General features: G+C 39.0%; 1 protein-coding gene across 8 annotated transcripts in view; it reads right to left on the bottom strand.

Moving 5' to 3' along the window:
* Nucleotides 1–20,875, bottom strand: part of CCSER1 (coiled-coil serine rich protein 1) — a 1,061,579-nt gene that overhangs the window by 48,461 nt on the left and 992,243 nt on the right. The window contains exon 11 of one of the 8 annotated variants that reach the window (XM_039539931.1): nt 18,221–18,309. The exons of 6 other annotated variants lie outside the window; for them this stretch is intronic. In XM_039539931.1, the coding sequence (XP_039395865.1) occupies nt 18,221–18,309 (89 nt within the window). Of the gene's footprint in view, nt 1–4,477; nt 4,567–18,220; nt 18,310–20,875 lie in introns of those variants that run through there. One more of the 8 variants, XM_039539942.1, reaches the window with a different exon arrangement.

The following is a 20,875-nucleotide window of genomic DNA, read 5'->3' as shown; positions in this document are numbered from 1 at the left end:
CTATTGAAGTCAATGGCAAAACCTCTGTTGTCTTCTGAGGAAGCAAGATCAAGTGCTTAAATAGAAAAAGAGATCTTCTTTTTCAGTTAGGGCCAAATTCTGATACACTTACTGTGATGCTGTAGCACCACTGACTTCAAATGGGACTATCCATGGAGTAAAGGTACAGTTCTGTAGGATATCAAATTAGGCCCTTATTTAGAAAGCTAGGTACCTACTTTCTAACTGATCCCATAAGCGACATGGTTTGTAACTGTTCTGTTAGAGAATGCTACAAATGAAGGAGTTTTAAAATATCATTTTGATCAATTTTGTGCCTAGAAAACTACGACAAATGTTCTGCTTTTTGATACAGCTGCAAGGAAATGGGAGAAGGAAAATTACCTTCTGCAGCAGGGGGAAATAAGATGTATCAAGTGTCATATAGTAAAAATGACACCACAACATGCAAAATATTTTCTAGAACATGCAGAAATAAATCTTGGATTTGCACCTGAAGGTTTGACAGAGGACAGTATTTTACCACTGAACTGTGGGCCCCTCCTAACAATTATTCAGAGTTCTCTCTTCCTATGCCTACACTGCTCAGTCATCTCACCTAGCCCTAGCCTTAGCCAGAACTCTGGTCCAAGTGCATAGACCAACCCTTTTGTTTTTGTGAATAACCAAGTTACATCTCTAACTTTATGGCTAATATGGTTTTCCTCATTCTAATAAAGTTCCTGGTTGGATTTTAAAAGAGCATGACTTTTGCTATGACTCTGGCACATGACAGGGTGTAAACATATCCCAAAATTCAGTTCTCCTCCTGCTGTAGACACAGGGATGTGCATTGCACCACCCCCATTGCACACTGGCATCTGTGCACCAAAAAGATGGAATGGGCCATACAGATCTGTTTTCTCCATTTGCACAAAATATGCCTGTAACTGTTCCACTCATGAATAATGCTGGCCCTGAAATACAATGGGTAAAATCCTGGCCTCAGTGACATTGATGTGAGTTTTGCCATTGACTTCAGTGGGGGCTAAAATTTCCCCCAATGCACATTATGTACATACAGTCAGAGAGCATAAGTACCTGGTGTTCTCTTCCACATTTCTGTTTTTCATCTCTACCACCCACCCTATTGCACATACAAACTCCTTTCAGCAGTCTGTAATATTCCCTATTTGCTAAATATCATGTGGAAAAATTTCCTTTCTGGAAACTGTCCAGTTAATTGTCATTGCTGGCGGGGACGGCGTTGGGGAGGGTTCCATTATATTTGGCACACAATTAGAAATGGGTACTTGGGTGCCCCAGGCTACATTCTCAAAGTCTCTGAGATCCTTTCTTAACACTTACAAGACATTTGTTAACTACTGATCCCTATTACCTCTGTCTAAGTGAAGAGAGAAATCCAAGTGGATTGTGCAAGTGTTGTTTCCTTCTATTTTCCTCCCTTTCGGCATTTTGTAGCTTAATGAGAGGAAAAGCTTTTACTGACAGTTAACATGAGGGGGCTCCTTGGTACCAGTTCTTCATGCCAAATAATATTTTGAGCTCTATCTATGCACCATATCTTGTATTTCAGTGTATTGTTAAAAAAAAGATATATAATTGCAACATTAGAACTACTTTTTGGAAGGTGATGTATGTAGCAATTGAAAACAGAGTGATGCCTATTTGTTCTTCACAGCTTCTTCCTTAAGGGCTGATCCAGCACCTATTGAAATCTGTGCAAGTCCCATTGACTTCAGTGGGTGCAGGATCAGGAATGAGATATTCTACTGTCTATGGGCACCACAAGTAGATGAGTAAGTCAATTCTACTATATTTTAGGAAAATTAAAAGCCAGCAAGTGAAGTCGTATACATGGATTACTGACTAATGGTTTTGAGTGTTCAGCCACAAAATCATGCATTAACATTTCTTACAAATAATCATAATATCCTGCTCTTATATAATGTTTTTCATCAGTAGACCGGTTTACAAAAAAGGCAAGTATCATCTTCATATTACAAATGGGGAAATGATTTCCCCCCGATCCCGTGGCAGGCCGGTAGGGGAGAGCTGGGAATAGAACCAAAGTTTCCTGAGTCCCAGTCTAGTACTCGATCCACATTGCCCATTTCCCACTGTACAAAGAGCACTGATGGAATGAAATTAACTGAGCAGTCATGCATTATGAGGGTGATGTTGTCAGAGTAGGAGGTTAGGGAAGTGAAATCTTCCCCCTCACAACAACTGAAGACCAAATTGTGGGGCTGCAGTGCAGCTCCTATTCCATTTGCCTGGACTGTTAGAGGCACTGAATCCACATACTTGTGGATCCTGTAGCCCTCCCCAGCCCGCCTCAATCTAGTATTGCCCAGGGTCAGCCCTAAGAGTTTTGCTACCCAGAAGTGCCCCCTAAACAGCTGAGTAAAAAGCAAACAAAAAAACACAAATCAAAAACAAAAAACCCCAAATCAAAAACAAAAAACCCCAATCTATAACAGCTGAGTGCCACTCCAACAAGTTGGTGCCTTAGGGCAGCCAGCCCTAAGTCCAGCCCTGGAATTTCCAAATCTTGCAATATTTGGTGATTTTCCTCACACCTCTCTTCCTGGAAATCATGTTAATACAAGAGAAACTCAAGTTTCATTTTTAAAGAAGTAAGTCTCTAGCCCTCATGTTTGGGTAGAAAAAGCTTTAGAACAGGTCCTATAAAGGTTCTAAACCCAGAAGACAAAAAGAACCCAAACTGTATTATTTTTTAAATCTCATGATTTTTAAGACCTCATAATTCTGGAGGCGTGACTTACAATTGTTTAACACTTCATGTTGTCAGTACTGTGACTCCCTCTGTTCCCACCCATGTAAGCCTGGGACGAGACTTCCTCCGGTATACATGGGGATGCTGGTATCATGCTATGTGGCTGCTCCACTAAGTTTCCCAGGCAGGTGCATTATGGGACTTAAGTGCATTAGCAGGCTTTGTGTTGGCCTTTTGCATCAGGGTGGTTTTGCCTTATGGAGAATCACAGAGGAAGCCAGTAGTAAAACATTAACCTGGGCATTGAACAAAAAATTTCAAATTGTTGATTGTGCTTTTAAATACCGTATAGCAGATGTGAAATTCTGCCTCTAAAATGTGGTGTCCAATTATCTGCTGTCAGTCAGTATTTGTAATTTGCATTTATGGGGCTATCCTCTGTCCTCAAAGCTGTTAAATATCTATCACAGCTACCGCAAATTCTGACTATAACATTTTAACCTCAGAAGGACCCTTTGTTAATTTTAGCATCAATTCTAGTGGAGGCATTTTAGTAGCATTGATAATTGTTTTACTTCCTACGTGAAAACTTGAAATATCACAGCCTTTATAAAAAGGCAATCATAATCTGCCTCAAGATAAACTCTGAGAAGCCCTAAAATGAAAAAAAACACTAGTTGGGTGATATTACACATTGGCCTAGTACAACCAAAAGGAAATTAGCTAAGTTAACAAAACAAAAACGAAACAAACAAAAACAGATTTTTTTTTAAACAGTTGGAAACCTGAGCAAATATTCAGTTGTACAAGCTCTGAAACAAAACCTGTGTTCCTGAAGGATTTTTTGAAACATTCCTTCATCATTCAATATCAATCAAGTCCAACTCTATATAACAACAACAATTATTGCTTTTGGTTTCTTCAAAATACCACAGCTATGAGGCTCTCTCTCACCTCTGTGAAGCTAAGGTAATTGTTATATCATACCATAGTGGCCCATCCCTTGAAATACTTTCAGTGGCTTCCTCTCTTTTCTCTGCACCAAGTTTAAGCTCCTTGTACTCGCTTCCAAGGTCCTGCACAACTGTCTTCATCCTTTTCTGCTCCACACACACTGCTCTCTCCCCACAACCAAGCTCCCTTTGTATTCTTCAGTTCTAACCACCTTCCTCCATGATACTACTTATGCCAGCAGCTGCCTTCCATTTCTCACATACCAAAGAACTTATACGTCCACCTTAACGCACTTCTTTTGTGAAGCTTGTAACCACACCTCACATCCTTCACAGTTTATGACTTTCCCAGTGCCCACATCATAAGATGCTCTAGTCCCAGCTTCCTAGTTAATGGAGGGCTTCAATCTGTTATTCTCTGCAACTTTGTTATATACACCAGCCAGGCATACACCAGCCAGTGCAACAGAAACTGGTCCCTCTGGGCCCAGACATTTAAAGTTTTCATTAGCATGTTGGATATTACATTGCCTCATCATTTAGCTCAAACCTCATTTTCTACTAAGGGCAAAAAGTCCACAATTTGCACAAATGAACAGTCAGTGACCTACCTGGTTATTTACAAGAGCAGCCGCAATGAATGCAAAGTGTTTGGTGTTGCCAAGTTATGACATTCATTTATTTTAAAAATACTCTACTTATTCCTTTTTCAACAAAGATCTATTACTAAGGCAGCCAGTCCAGTCAACCACCTGTACTAAGTAAACAGAAAGCTCCTCAGGAAGAAAAGATCATATTCCATTTTTGAATGATGGTATCTTGGATTTACCACGCTGTTCATCACCAAAAAGAGTTTCTCAGGTCAGGATTCACCTATTATTGTGGAGAAAAAGAAAATCTTTGTCTCTGCCACAGCAGTGTCACGCGATTTCAAAAAGTCATTATGTCACAACTAGTCACATTCAGAGCACATTCTACCAGCAGTGCTCCAGCCTTACATTTCTATACCATGAGGTAAGGATGGTGCAAAATGACAGAGGATTTAGGAGCCACTGCTTTTATTGTTGAGGTCTGAAGATGAGCCCTACAATGCCACAGATATAGTGATACACCAGCTGTACTGTATACCCTCTCAGAGAATCTAACACCAACTCAGAATCTAAAGACTCAAGCCTCTATAACTGGTTCATACAAGCCCACAGCAATAATGGTCAAAACACTCAACCATCGAACAGTGGTCACGAAAGTGAGTGCGTGAATAAAGACCTCCAGGAACGGCACTGAGTTAGTATGTTTGACAGAAAGAGGGTGACCAGTGTACATACTCTTTTACTGTGAGTGCTCATATTTTATTTTTTCCCCACTCTTCAATTCCCTGATGTTGTATCTGACAGCTTTGTACTCTCCATCTAGTCAGCCCCACAACATTAGAAGAAAAGATAAGACTCTACTGTAGGCATCCACGCATCATAATTTTGCCTATGCCAGCCACATGTGGTCTCATCACACAGTAACTCCATTTAACTCTGATTGTTCTCAGTTTCTATTTCCCTGAACACTAAGAAAAAAATAATCTACACCATTAATTGAGGGACAGTATCATGATCATCCCCTGTGAAAGTGTTTACTGGGAATAATGAGGATGACTACAATTGATTACAGATTTATGTCTCTGGGAAAATAAGGGAGGACTGAGTTTGATGAATTGCAACGTTGATATGCATTAGTTGCATCAGAAAGGCCTGTCGATACTTATAATTCAGCCTTATTTTCTACAGAATATTTCATAAAAGGTGTATCCCAGAACACTTTACAGAGTTAAATGGACAATGATGAAATTAAACACACAATGAATAACAGAGAGAAAAATGAAGGGGAGGGAGGTATAGGCAAGGCTGAAAAGAGAGGATTTCAGATTAAATTTGAAAAGAGAAGGATAGTTGGAATCTGAAGCAAAGCACATTGAAGTCAATAGAAAGACCACAATGGACTGTAGCTCTGGCCATTGGTGAAACAGAGAGAAGGCATGTCTAGAAGGCAAGAGCTGAGGAGGAAAAGCCTCTGACTGTGATTGTGGGAAAGGAAGGAGAGAAGGCTGCTGCCAGGTGAGGGCTGGAGCAAGGTCAGTAAAGAAAGAAAAGTTCTACGACAGAGGCTGGTGCAAATCTATATAGGGTTGAGGGAAAAAAAACACCTGTTTTGACTGTGACTGCCAGCAGATAGAGGGATGTGATCATTCCCCTCTATTCGACATTGGTGAGGCCTCATCTGGAGTACTGTGTCCAGTTTTGGGCCCCACACTGCAAGAGGGATGTGGAAAAATTGGAAAGAGTCCAGCGGAGGGCAACAAAAATGATTAGGGGGCTGGGACACATGACTTATGAGGAGAGGCTGAGGGAACTGGGATTGTTTAGTCTGCAGAAGAGAAGAATGAGGGGGGATTTGATAGCTGCTTTCAACTACCTGAAAGGGGGTTCCAAAGAGGATGGATCTAGACTGTTCTCAGTGGTACCTGATGTCAGAACAAGGAGTAATGGTCTCAAGTTGCAGTGGGGGAGGTTTAGGTTGGATATTAGGAAAAACTTTTTCACTAGGAGGATGGTGAAGCACTGGAATGGGTTACTTAGGGAGGTGGTGGAATCTCCTTCCTTAGAGGTTTTTAAGATCAGGCTTGACAAAGCCCTGTCTGGGATGATTTAGTTGGGGATTGGTCCTGCTTTGAGCAGGGGGTTGGACTAGATGACCTCCTGAGGTCCCTTCCAACCCTGATATTCTCTGATTCTAGGAAACTGATCTCCTTTATTCACTCACTGATTTCACTACAACCTTTGGCATAACACAAAAACCATTACAATTACAGAAGAGTTCCCCTGGAATTTTCACCCACTGTTGATATCATGCCTAGGGGTGAATTTTCAAAACTAATGAAAATCTTATTGTTGGAACCAATACACCACAGTAATTGGCTCCCTATAAATGATTAAAAACAATAGACAGATAAATGCCAGTGTACTGGTTTGAAAATGTACCCCTTACTGACTAATTTTTAAGGGACACTGTCAACTTAAATTTAGCACAAACTGTAGATTTTATAAAAATAAAGCCTTTAGCAAATCTACGATTTAACAGAAATGTTTGTCTATTTTTTTTTAGAAAAACATTCAAAAATTATTTTTTCTACATAACTATGGGCTACTTAAGTGATTCACAACTATATTTTCCTTGATTTTGATAAGGTTTGAATTTTTTGCTCTCAGTTTTCCTAAATCAACTTCAGCTAAGAGCCAAATTCTCAAAGAAATGAAAGATTTTGACTCTAGTAAAACATCTTAGTTTTTTAAACAGAGCCACATTTTAGCTATAACATTAGACTTTTAAAATTGGTTTTGATGCACAGAGAATTGTTCCCAGATATCGTGTAATCAATATTTTTATTTTTTCTATTTTTCTGTATTCTTATTGGCCAGGAATAAGATAATACCAGTATAGAATTTTTCCTATGTTTTCTGTTTTTAAAACATCATAAATAAAAAATAAAAATTTGTATTAAGAAATTAAAAATAATCATTCCCTTCATTGTCTGCAACCCAACTATTGAGGCATGGATGACGTAAAATTGAAACTGTTGATAAACAAATGTAATACTGACTTAACTCATTTTCATTGTCCACCCTATGAAATAGAAAAGGATTAAAAAAACAAAACAAAACTGAAATAACTAAAAATATCAGAACAAACACTGAGTAGTAAATGGGATTTTTAAAATATTTACATGCAAAAATCTAACCTGTTTTAGAAATGCAGGTATGAAAATGTATTTAAAATAGGTAATGTAAGTTGATAGTATCCCTTTGAAGCACCCATTGTGTGGGTAGTTGCCCTTGGAAAATGATGTGAGCAACTAAGCATCAAACTTGTCAATGCAATATGTAAAGAATTAATCCAAGTTACTGTAATCACATCAGCCTAAATTCTGATACTCCTCTGACCTTGAATAATGCCCAACTCTGCAACTAGTCCAACTGAAATCCCTGGGACAATTCATGCAGTACAATGTTTTTTAATAAGAGTATGGCACCACAGTCTGGCCCTCCGCTGTCTTCACCTTAGATGCTGTGATATTCGGGACTGTGCCTTTAAGGACTGAGCTTCCCAACCAGAGAAATTGTCAGTAAACTCAACCAGAGAAAGATTAGCCTTTAGTCCTACTTTCATGTCTTTATTCCTGGGAGGCCTGTGTTAGCTGAAACTGACCATAGTTTTTTTTTAATGCCACTGCTTAAAGTGCTTTGACAAACACCCACTTGAGAATGCAGAGATGATTTTTTCTGCCAAAAATATATTATTTGCAAATAGAATGCAAACCTCAGAGATCTGGTAATTGCAGACACATACTAGACTAGAGCATAATGACAAAAATGCAGTGGAGCAAAGTCCATTTTGTACATGTCAATCAGATTCAAAACAAAACAAAACAAAACAAAACATGCTTGTCCGGTCTCAGACAAAACATGGGCTGTGATTGCCAAAGCTACTGCTCAGGATGAGACCCCGCACAAAGTAATGACAGCTATTAGCACTGGGTGTCTGGTACAGTACATTCCCAGCGGCTATTATCAATTTAAGGGGGAAATCTCAGTACTAGATGTGATTTTGCTTAAAGGCACCAGGATGGTATTAGAGAAAAATATGTTAAGGAGGACACATGAAAGTCATTTTGGAACAGAAAAATCATAAGAGAAGGGCAGAGCTGTTTTATAGTGGCCTCAAATGAACAGCAACATTGAGGAAGCTATTAAGGCTTGTTGCATATGCCAAAAATAAAAGTTAAGTCAAGTGAGAGAGTCTACATGGGGGCCCCAGGAAATAATAACCCCCAGGAGCAAAGCAGGTAAGTTATATTTGTTTACATTGGCTGGAAAATGCTATGTACTTGTCACTTCCCTGAGATACCCTGACTACAGCTAAACAAGTTATTGTGCATATCACATCTATTTTGCTAGACATGGTATACCTGACATAGAAACACCTAACAATGGGACATAGTTTAGTGGGCATGAGTTTAAGACATTTGCAACAAAATATGGGTTGACACGTAACCCTTACTCCCTATTATCCCCAGTCCAGAGGATTAGGGAAAATGGTGTCAATTTAATAAAGCACCTACCGAGAAATGCTGCAGTCAGATTCTGATCCATATCTACCATCATTAAATTAGGGAGTGACACCAGTAAAACATGCATTGTCACCTGCTTATATTCTGTTCAACAAAAAACTGAAAACAAGACTGCCTAAGCTGTTAGAAACTGACGGCAGAGTCACTGGGGACTTGCAGACATTTAAAGTGAGAGATACGGCAAAAAAAACCCATAAAACTATTTGGGGTCCCGGCCCTTGCCACTGCTTTGTGCATCTCTGTGATGGAAAACAACGGTCACAAACAGCAGGGATGTCTCAAGAGGTTGCCCTCTAGTTGTATTAGGTTCTCACACAGAATAAAGCACATCTCTAGCAAGCGCCTTAAGCACTGAGTTATCTCTGAACATCACAGATGCTACTATGAATAAATGCAATTCTGTTTGTTCCTACCAAAAACTGTCAATTGCAGGGAACACACACACTGGTTATGTGATTCAGTTTTTTAGGAAGGAATTCCTACTTTAGGTTTTTAGAAAGCCAGCTTTAAGCAAAATGCAAACTTGGGCTTAGCTTTGCCTGTTCCAGTTGTAATGTTCGATTCCTAGTGAATCAAAGTCTTCTCTTGTAATATATATTAGGCTGTAGGTGTTAAGTACAAGGAATGGTCCAAATGAACAATTCCTTACTGCAGAAGGTCAGATTCATTGTAATGCAGCAAATTGATTACACCCAGAGGAAAGGTAGAGCTGTTTAAGATGATTGTGAACTATGGTATATGAAACAATTTCCTTCCACTAGTGCCTTAAAATTATATAAAATATACATGCCAAATTCATTCTTTCTAAATGATGGCTCATTGCAACTTGATAATTCTTCTTCTGTTATGTCAGTTATGCTATATCTCTCTTCTCTCATGGCATTGTCTCAAATGCTTGCTGGATAATGGCTTGCAGACAATGCCACTTGTTCCTAGACACATTGAATTTCAATGTGTTTCATTTCTTTTGATACACTATGTTAAAGTGATCACTCTCTTAAACATGCAATACATTATTTTAACCTCAGTTTATACAAGATCAGCAGGGTGCCTCAATTGGAACACCAGCCCTATAATTAATGTTGCCAGATTACAAAGTTTATCCTTGCCCAAAGACAAAGACGGGTTTTACAATTAGAACTCTGCAAAACACAGTCAATATGATGCATTAAATGTAAATGCTTTTGTTTTACTCCCTTATCTTAAGATCATTTGCAAAAAAGAAAGAAACTTGGTGATATTCAAGGATAGGCAAACTAGTTGAGGTAAAACAGCCTACTCAATGTGGCTGTGTAAATCTCAGCAGCAGCTTCCACCTGTGAATTAATCCAAATCCTTATCTCAGTTCACATCCCTTTTACTAAACTGAAAAACTCCAAGAGAAAGTCAGATAAAACCACTGAGGGTCAATGAAGGCTCAAACCAACTCTCACTGAAGTGTCTGAGAATGTCTCAGTGAAATGGGACTTATCATAAATCAGCACAGGTACACCCCAAACTTGTCCCTTATTCACTCAAAGGCTGGTAAACCTTTCAGGTCTGGAATGAAAGGCAAACCAGGTTAAACTCGGGGATTTTAATTCCTTGATAAGTTTTACATGAGTCTGTTCCCTAAAATCTGAATCCAAAACCAGACATTTTTAGGCACTTTGAAAAAGTTCAGTTATCTATATATGTATACAAAAAAAGTCTACCATTTTTCTACTTCACTAAACTAAACTTCCAAACCATTTCAAATTAATCCATTGACAGTGCACAAAGAGTAAATATGGAGTCACAATGGAGTTATGTCTTTCTAATAAACGTGTGTGTTTTTATACAAACAGCAAAATTCCATGCTGACTGAAGCCTCAAGTAACTGGCTTCAAGAGAATTGCACAGAACATAAGTCAATGTAGAATCCAGCCATGAAGGTTATCACATAAGCCAACATTTTCAAAAGTGCATGTGCAAATGTGCATGCACATGACTTTTGGACAGAAGTTACACACGGTCATTCAAGGCCAGGTTCCACATGCACACAAACACAGACCCATATCTGCAAGTGCAGATCTTCAATTTATATGCACAATCTGGTATATTTGTTGTATTTTGTTCTGTTGAGTAAGTCCCTTTGAATCTTGAAACTGAAACCTAGTATTTAATTTAATTGTTATTGCAGGTTAGCTTGCGAATTCTCAAGTAATAACATTTTTTAAAGGACAAATAAGAAAGGCACTGGCCCAGTTTAAAAAAAGACAATCCCATAAATTACATTGATTTTGCAAACATAGCCTGATTGTGACACAATTACTCACATTCAGCAATACTCTGCACAATAAGTGGTCCCTTTGTAGTTAAGGGAAGTTGTGTTTGTAAGGATATTATAATCTACCTCATGTATAGCAATATATATAATGGTCAAACTTTGCACTCACTCCCATCACGTCAATGTCAAAATTCTCATGGACTTTAGTGGGAGCAGGATTAGGCTCCATATGAAAAAATAAAGTAAGACCAATCATTAATACTAAACTCTTACAAAGCTCCTTCCATCTGATGAGTTCCACATGCTTTACAAACATTAGTAAAGCCTTGTACTAACATGGTGAGATGGGAAAGCATCCTTTCCTCCATATTACAGATGGAGAAACTGTTTGTCTACATGGCAGCTAACTCTGTGGGCCCTCGTTTTATTATAATACAAATAAGAAGTTATAGAGAGGTTAAGTCATTTGCCCAGTGACATTAAAGAAGTCTGTGATAGCTGGGAATGGAACCAGTATTTTTACTCCCATTTGTGAACTTGAGCTGAAGGATAATCCTTCTAGTAACAGCTACTTATGCAAACCTATCACCTATCTGTAATCTTTATTGAAATATCCCATAACTAGGTTTGCCAAAGCTGTATTTACCCAGTTCCAGAGAACTTTAGATTCTAGCTGGCAAAATCTAGCACCAGAAAAAATTAAGGGCCTGAAAATGATAAAATAGCCTTAAATGTAGGTCAAAACTTTCCAAAACAGAAGCCTACATTTAGGCTCATAAATCCACATTTTGGCACCTAAATAAATAGCCTAGTTTTCAGGAGCTTCCACAGAAGCAAATTAAAAATCTTGTCCATAGGCTTCCACATACCCAACTAACTATTCTCTCTAGCCCAATGTCAACTATTTCGAAGAACAGGTTAATCACTGGAAGAGAACTCCCCCCCATACACTTCAAACTATTATTAACTTTAGCAGAATCTGTAGTTAAAATAAATCCTTATTTTTGGCTAGTGTAATTTGTGTCACTACAGCTTTGTCTCCAATGAATCATTTGACTTTCTGTGGGGGCTTCAAACACTGCTGAAACTGAACGATTTCTAGGTGCTTGAAAAAGTGATTTCTCTCTCCCTCTCCTCACAAGGATAGAAACCGTAGATACAACTCTCACTGTATTTCCAGCTCACTGTGCTTTACCGAGAAGCTAGACTCCTAAAGGGAAAAGATCACTGCTTTACTCTCTAGTCCCCAGGAGACTCATTCTCTAGGAAGAACAAAAAGCTTTTGAGGTTACAGCAAGCAATACATGCCTGGGCAGATATTCTTCCCATAAAGAGAGACACCTGCAAGTGTGGAACACATGCATTTGGGCAGGATTTGGTGTGACCCTAAAAACCGCTCATACTAACATACTCATATTATGACGACACCATCATAGGACCTAATTACATCAGTCACACCATCAGGGGCTCGTTCACCTGCACATCTACCAACGTGATATATGCCATCATGTGCCAGCAATGCCCCTCTGCCATGTACATTGGCCAAACCGGACAGTCTCTACGCAAAAGAATAAATGGACACAAATCTGACATCAGGAATCATAACATTCAAAAACCAGTGGGAGAACACTTCAACCTCTCTAACCACTCAGTGACAGACTTGAAGGTGACAATTTTGCAACCAAAACACTTCAAAAACAGACTCCAAAGAGAGACTGCTGAACTTGAATTAATATGCAAATTAGATAAAATTAACTTAGGTTTAAACAGAGATTGGGAATGGTTGGGTCATTACACTAATTGAATCTATTTCCCTATGTTAAGTTCTCCTCACACCTTCTATGGGTCATCTCAATTATCACTTCAAAAGTTTTTTTTCTCCTGCTGATGATAGCTCATCTCAATTGATTAGACTCTTCCTGTTGGGATGCATACTTCCACCTTTTCATGTTCTCTGTATGTATAAATATCTCCTGTCTGTGTGTTCCATTCTATGCATCCGAAGAAGTGAGCTGTAGCCCACGAAAGCTCATGCTGAAATAAATTTGTTAGTCTCTAAGGTGCCACAAGTACTCCTGTTCTTTTTGCAGATACAGACTAACACGGCTGCTACTCTGAAACCTGTTCTAAAAACATGCACACCACCTTCAAAAGACAAGTCTGGGAGCTTAATTTCAGAACTTTGCTAGGCACTAAAAATCATGGACTTGATAAAGACACTGGATTTGTGGCTTATTGCAATATTCTGTAGCCCACTAACCTTTTTTTTGTCATATGACTGCAGAAATGTTAACTGCCTATTTCATCTTGAATAGTCACTTACAATATGTTTTAACTTCTTATGCTATACAATCTGTTCTACCTTGTATTTATCTGAGTATCTTTCCCAGACCTGAAGAAGAGCTCTTCTTGTAAGCTTGAAAGCGTGTCTCTTTGACCAACAGAAGTAAAAAGGTATTACCCCATCCACCTTGTTTTTTTAGAACCAGGCAGACCCTTTCGTTCTCTGTGTCTGTACTCTACGGCCATCCCTCCCCTTGCCAGACTTGTCAGGTGAGCACAACAGGGCAGTGGAGGAAGATTATCAAAGAGAGCAGCCCAGATATTATCTCCTAAGTGTTGATAGATGGCTGGCTATCTGTAGCCTCTGTAATCCTTTCCTGTGGACGTGAGAGATGAGCTCCTGAAGAATTTAATTCTTTAGAAAACAGCACAAAACTAACAGAGGTACACACAATATTTATATAAAAAAATACAGATCTCCCCCACATTCTTCACAGGAGGAAACAGGGGAGCAGTTCCATCTCAGAGGGATGAGCCCATTCCCTGCTCCCTGCCTATCCACCTCTGGCGGGGGGGGGGGAGAGTAGTGGCCCCACAACGGCTATCCTTCCCTCCTCCAGATCCCAGGATCTGGGTAGTCCATGCAGGGGAGTAAAGGAGGATATCATTTGTAACACATGAACCTCCCCATAGCAGTTCAACAAAAACTTTCCTCTGGATGTCTCATAAAAAAATGGAAACACTTCAAATCATCTTGTTTTGTAGAAGTTTATTTCTGCCACTTTGGGTTGATCTGACGGATGTGTCTGATGCCTTATCAATAATAAAAAAACAGATTCTGATTCCCATGGACTTTAATATAGAGTAAGGTGCTACTAAACTGGAGTAAGGGTATCAGAATCTGGCCCTTTATTACTGACACACTCATTTCTATTAAAGAGGTTATGGGGATGGGGACTGAAACTGGCACATTTGTGTCAATAGATTTAGTGCTCATGCAAGTGAGAGAATAGCATCCTCATTACAAAGACCAACAGAATCATCACTTCTAAAAGCTGACTCCATCTTTCCACAAGCAGACATATAGCCAAATAAACATTAGCAGGCCTTCCAGCAAATGTTTACATTTAATTAATGCTTTTCCTTACTTTTTAAGTCACTCACTTCCTGCTGATCCTGAAATGCCCTAGCATGCAGTGGAATGATACATCAGTAGCACTGTGGAACAAGGATGTCTGCAGAAAAGGTAAGTCAAGTTTTATAGGCAATAAAAGAAGAGTACTAAAAAGATAACCTCAGAAACCCTATCAACTTTCTGCTTCTTTTAGTCTGACCACTCCATCTGAATGCTTCAGAAGGAAACTAATTCTAAAATTACACTCAAAATACATACTAGTCTTAGATGTTTCTGCTTGGTTCATATGTCCCCAAACATGAACTGCTCATTTTCAGCTAAACCAGTCACAGTAAAGATAGCAAGATATGTCTGTCTCTGAGTCTTGTCTAGAATTTATTCTCCCTATAGACCTTAATATCATACCTCCAAGTACATCCACTGCTACATTCAGGAGAAGATGTAATGGTTAGTAACTACGATTTGTCAACACTCCTTTAAAAACAGTAAGCTTTACAAAAAGTTATGAAAACAATCAGTGTAATCAGGAGCATAAAAGGAATTAAAATCAACAGCTGATTTTATTTTAACTGATCAGTTTCCATAGAGTCAAAACATTTATCTTTTGATTTATTTATGTATTTATTTATTTATTTTCTCTACTGAAGGCAGTCTGTCCAGTAAATGTCCCATTCATCAAATCTGTTTTATTATCCTACCTAGTAGACCTTTCTTATCTACAGACATTCTTAGGACTTGTCTGTAACATGCTGCAAGGCGAACTGCATGGGTGCAAATTGCAGTTGTGCGCCAACTGCCCCATGTGGAGGCTGCTGATGTGAATTAAAATGTCTTCTTTCAAACAGACATAGGAGAAAGCATGAAGGTATTTGGGGAAAAAAAGTGCAGAAGCGGGTGATCAGGGCAGGTGTTGCCAGTAGAGTAAAGGCGGTGGTGAAATATGGTATAATTGTAATTTGAAGATAAAAGGTACTGTAGGGCTATATGGGTGAGATACAGAAAATACATATTGAGGAAAAATACTTTTTAAAATCACCAGAACCTCAGAAAGTGTTGAGGTTGGGATTAGTTAGACTTTTGGGTGAAGATTGTAGCAGTGGCTTAATTTTATATAGATTAATGTAGCAGCTGCTTCCACAGGAAGGTAATGTCTCCAATACAAAGATCAAGAGGATCGGGGAAGAAACGTTGAAGAAGGAAGGTCATAAAAGGTTTAGACGCTGCAGCAATGCTCCAAATAAGCATCTGATCTGAAGCTGAAGATCTTCTGAAGTTCATTTACAACTGCAAATAAAAACAGCTTAGAATTTGAACAATATGGGCCTGATTCAGTGCCCACAGAAGTCAGTGAAATTATTCCAATTGACTCCAGCGGGCACTGGATCAGGTGCTAAATGCATATTGCAGAGGGAAATATTTGAATGGATGGTCCTGCAGTTGACTTGGAAATGAATCATTGTCTTTCATGATTTTTTATTATCCTAGCATTTTATTTTCTAAGAAAAGTGTGCCTGTGGCATAGTGAGTTGATTGGTATCCTAGCTATACCTTGGAGTGAAAGATGATCTTGGCCGAGGGCCTTCTAACTAACATATCCGTTTTGGGGAAACAAGATGACCTTTGAAGATTTTCCCCAGAATATTGATTGATTTGGGGAGCTGACCTCTCAATTAATTTATGGACCTGAACATCTTCTCTCTACTAGGTATGATAACTCACAATTTGCTGGGAGATTACAGTAACTGGGAGAATAAGGATATTCAGTACACTGTTAAAGAGAAGCAGAGAGCCTGCTTTGTCAAGGAGGGTTTGGAAGTCCTTGAAAAGTGGACGGGAAGAAAATACAAATGATATAAAACCATTATGAATTGAAACTGAATATGCTTCAGACAGCAAATTAGTTATAGGGACAGACTTTCTCCTCACCAGAAGGAACAACTAGACTATGAAATGATTGCACTAATAAAATAGCATTTAGAAAGGCTAGGGTGATAGTAATGTAAAAATTAAATTATCTAGATAGACCCTAGATTACATCTAGTGGAAATAAGAAGACTGGGGGATACAATGTGCTAGCATATCTGGGATGTGACTGAATTCAGTACATGCATCAAGTGACAAGAAAGAAAACAATATAATATTGAAATCTAGTATAGAGAAGATATGATTCAAGACAGAGGAGGATCTTGGAAGCATGATTGAGCTAAAAAGCGAGTTACAGGCAGAAATAAGACACATTGCATATGCTTGCGATAGCTAAGTCTAGTTAACAGCACAGGCCTTCCCAAGTAAAACCAAATGGGATAAGGCAGGGGAAAGAGAAAGAATTAGAGGAGAAATGAAGGATACTTAACAACAAAAATTACTCTTAGCAATAAGGTTGTTTACAAGAGTTAGTAATATATATTGTTGGACCAAGAATAGCTCTGTGACATTTGTCTGGAAAGAAAGGTTGACAAAAGGATTTGAGGAGAAAAGTCTTACTGGAAATTATAAATATCAGGGAAGGAGGCTGACAGAGAGGTATACAAACAAAACTTAAATCAGGATCTAAACACTAATAAAGAGGGTTAGAGCGGTCACTGAAATAAAAAGAGCAAAGAAAATGAAGATGAATATCAGGCAGGTCCTTTAAGTACACAAGAGATAAACAGCTAGGTGAGGCATCAATGTGGCCATTAAGGCAAGTTAGGGTATGTCTACACAGCCGATGTTAAAGCACTGCCATGGTTGTGTAGTTGCGGCTCCAACAAAACCACCTCCGCGAGGGGAGTAGCTACCAGCGCTGGGAGCTACACTGTCACTTTACAGCGCTGAAACTTGCATCGGTCACGGGGTGTTTTTTTACACCCCTGAGTGAAGAAAGTTTCAGCTCTGTAAGTGGCAGTGTAGACAAAGCCTTAGTGACAAATGAGGTTGATACTGCTGAGAGCCTGCATGAATCCTCAGAGGTACTCTCCTGCTTGGAAAAGCAGATTATTAAGTTTTACCATTACCCCAGAATAGAACGATTTAAGGGTGATCAGATTCAGACCAAGATGGGATGATGTCAGAAACCACAAGGAAAACAGAAAGCCTTTGGAAGAAATTTGTTTTATAGCTCACAAAGGGTGGAGAAAGTTCCCAAAGATAGCTAACATGTAAAACTATCCCCATAATGAAGATGGGATCAAAATAGCATTTTATCTTCAGTTGTGAGGAGACACTGAAAATATTAATAAGGGAAAGGATTACATACAACATGCAGTGAGGTAAGGACCAGTCAGCCTAGATTCGTGAAAGGAGGATCACAGCTGTCAGATATGCTTGAGTTCCTTTGAGCATATTATTGAACTGGAAGGAAAAAGGCGAAGTAATGGATATAATTTATCTAAATTGAAAACGGGGCTCAGGCCATGAAATCTGTGCACTGCAGCAAGGTTTTGATTGCAAATGTCAGAAAGCACCACAGAGGAGGAGAGTTATTAAAATGAATTAAAAACCTGCTTACACATAAAAATAGAGTCTCTGTAAAAAGTCATTATTAGTAGTAAAGGAAGATAAGTGGGCTTGCCAATGCCACAAGGCTCAGTCTTAGATTTGTGTGTATATTCTTTATATACGAATGACCTGGGAGACAGTCTAATTTCCAAATACAGTGGAGCAAAGAAAACCACTTCAAAAATGAGTATTTTGGCTTCCTCACCCAGGCAGAGTTAACAGATGGATTGAAAGGCTCTCCCAGTCTGTCATGATTTGCAGAGGATGGGTCTCTATATGGAAAACTACAGTCAGCTGAAATTACAAATACGTACCATTATAAAAATAGTGAAACCGTCAAATGTAGCATTCTTGAAATACATCATGAAAAGAAAACAATGGCAAAACTGGAAATGAAGGCTGGTTATTTAAAACAAACAAACAAAAAATGCCTTAAGTGGAGTTACTGCAGATTCATACCAGTATTACTGAGATGAGAATCTGGTCTATTTTATGTAATTAAGATACAGTATCTTGATTTAAAAGCACAAACTGCCTAAATCAGTGTCAAAAGTACATAATCAGTTACTTCCAGTGGATGTTGTTATGATGGCAGTCAAAGCCTATTGGTTAGATTTGGGGGATTTAAGACACTAAGCTATGAAGTTAGGCGAATATTACTTCAAACTGACACAAGAGAGTCAACGCTGAATGATTCTGTTTATTGACTGGGCCCACAAGTCAATGTAAGATTGCACTACAATTCAACAACCCTGCCTGCTACCCATTGACGTGGCTGCCGGTCCCACACCAAGACCAAGTTGGGAGGGCGGAACTCGTGACTCATCCACTAGCCTTTTAAACAAACCCTCCTTGGTTACAGAAATGGAACCAGGCTGCCATTCCTGTAAAAATGGCTGCTCAATATAGAATACTGCCAACCACTCATGCTGCATGAAGGTTCCTGGTGAGAGCAAGACTCCAGAAGCCAGGACCTGAAAATGCTTGATGCTGGCAGCAAGAAAACACATCAGATTGTTTATTGGAACATGAGAACAATGTTTCAAACATTAATGATCTGACAGATCATGACAGAGATGGACATGAAATCTTGGGCACCCCTAAGAGCAGACTGAAAGATATGGATAAGAAGCACTGAAAGCAAGAGAAGCAATATCTCATATATTTAGGTCACAGTGGTAATGTACACAGAAGGAATAGCACTCCTTATGATAGATTCTGTGGAAAAATCACTTAACTGGGAACCTATCAATCATTGCAACATATATGCTAGATTCCAAACCAGAGTCCTAAAAATATCAGCCATACAGTGCTGTGTTCTGACAGAGGAACATAGTGATGAGGATAAAGATAATTTCTACAATTGCCTCCAAAGTGGGATTAATAGAATACCAAAATATTATTTATTCCTTGCAATGGGCAACCAACACTCAAGTAGGATGAGATAACCAAGGACTAGAAAGAGCAATGGGAAAGCACAGGTTGGGAATCAGTAACCAAAATGGCAAGACACTCATTGAATTGTGCTTGGTGTCTGACTAGGCCTTGCAAGTATTCTGTTCCCTTAAAAACACATACATAAAGAAACATGGAATTCACCAGATGGCAAAACAAAACCACAGATCAATCACTTCTGCATAATCTTGAGATACAGATCATCTGCCCAAGATGCAAAGGCATATCGAGCAACAAATATCAATAAGAACCATAAACTTTGCATTGCCAGGCTGAAATTAAAATGGAGAAAGACCATGTTTAAAAAGAAAGCAGCAAAGAAAATCATCAGTACAGAATTTTAAACAAAAGGAGTACTGTGAGAAATTACAGCGTGAAGTAACTGACTGGATCTGCTGAAAATGGGCAGTGCTCAGAGACAATGTGATTCAAGCTGCAGCAAACATTGTTGGATATCAGCACAGACAGAGCAAAAATTGGATAAGCTAAAAGATGTGGCATCCTACTGAAGAAAGAAAGGCACTAATTGGAAAACTTCTGAATGCTAAGAGCAATGAAATATTGGAAAAACAAAAGGGAGTGTATAAGAAAACAGACAAAGCAGTGAACACCAACACAAGGAAAGATAAATGGAGATATGTTGAAGACCTAGCAGCTGAAACTCTGATATGAAACCACAGCAGAGACATTTAACAACTGACTAAAACCCTTGGGGAAACAATGAGTCAGTAAAAGGAAATGATGGAAAACTGCTTACAATTGAGGTAGAACAGAACAACAGATTGGCAGAGCATTTCCAAGAAGTCTTCAGCAGAACCAACCCTACCTAAGCATCAGAGTTTGATGAAACACATGAAGCTGATCAACTTGATATCAATATCAATCCAAAAGACATGCCATGAGTACAGGCTGCAATTAAGATGCCAAAAAACAACAAAGCACTATGAGATGATCAAATCACAACAGCACTTGACACTACCACTCTAATGAAACTGGCAGAGGTATTCAATGAAATCTGGGAAAAAGAGACCCCCTCCCCTCCTGACCAGGAGAAACATGGAATAATGGCAGAATATCCAAAAGGGTTGATCTTACTGACTATAACAACTGGAGCGGAGTCAGGCTACTCACTGTTATAGGGAAAGTCTTCTGAAATGAGATACTATATAGGGTGAAAGAAGGACTGGATGCAATGCCTAGGGAAGAACAGGATGGATTCAGGCCCAAGAGATCATGTGTGGATTAGATATTCACACTCAGGACTCGTCATAGAAGAATGTACAGAATGGCAGGCTCCCCTTATCAATTTCATTAATTTTTTCAAAAGGCATTTAACAGTCTGCATGGGCATACTTTGTGGAATATTCTTCAATTTCATGGAATTCCACCGAAAGTCACCAACATC

The sequence above is a fragment of the Mauremys reevesii genome, linkage group 5 (assembly GCF_016161935.1).
Source record: "Mauremys reevesii isolate NIE-2019 linkage group 5, ASM1616193v1, whole genome shotgun sequence".
Classification (NCBI taxonomy): Eukaryota; Metazoa; Chordata; order Testudines; family Geoemydidae; genus Mauremys; species Mauremys reevesii.
The sequence above is the reverse complement of the archived record's forward strand: the minus strand, read 5'-3'. Positions and strand labels throughout refer to the sequence as shown.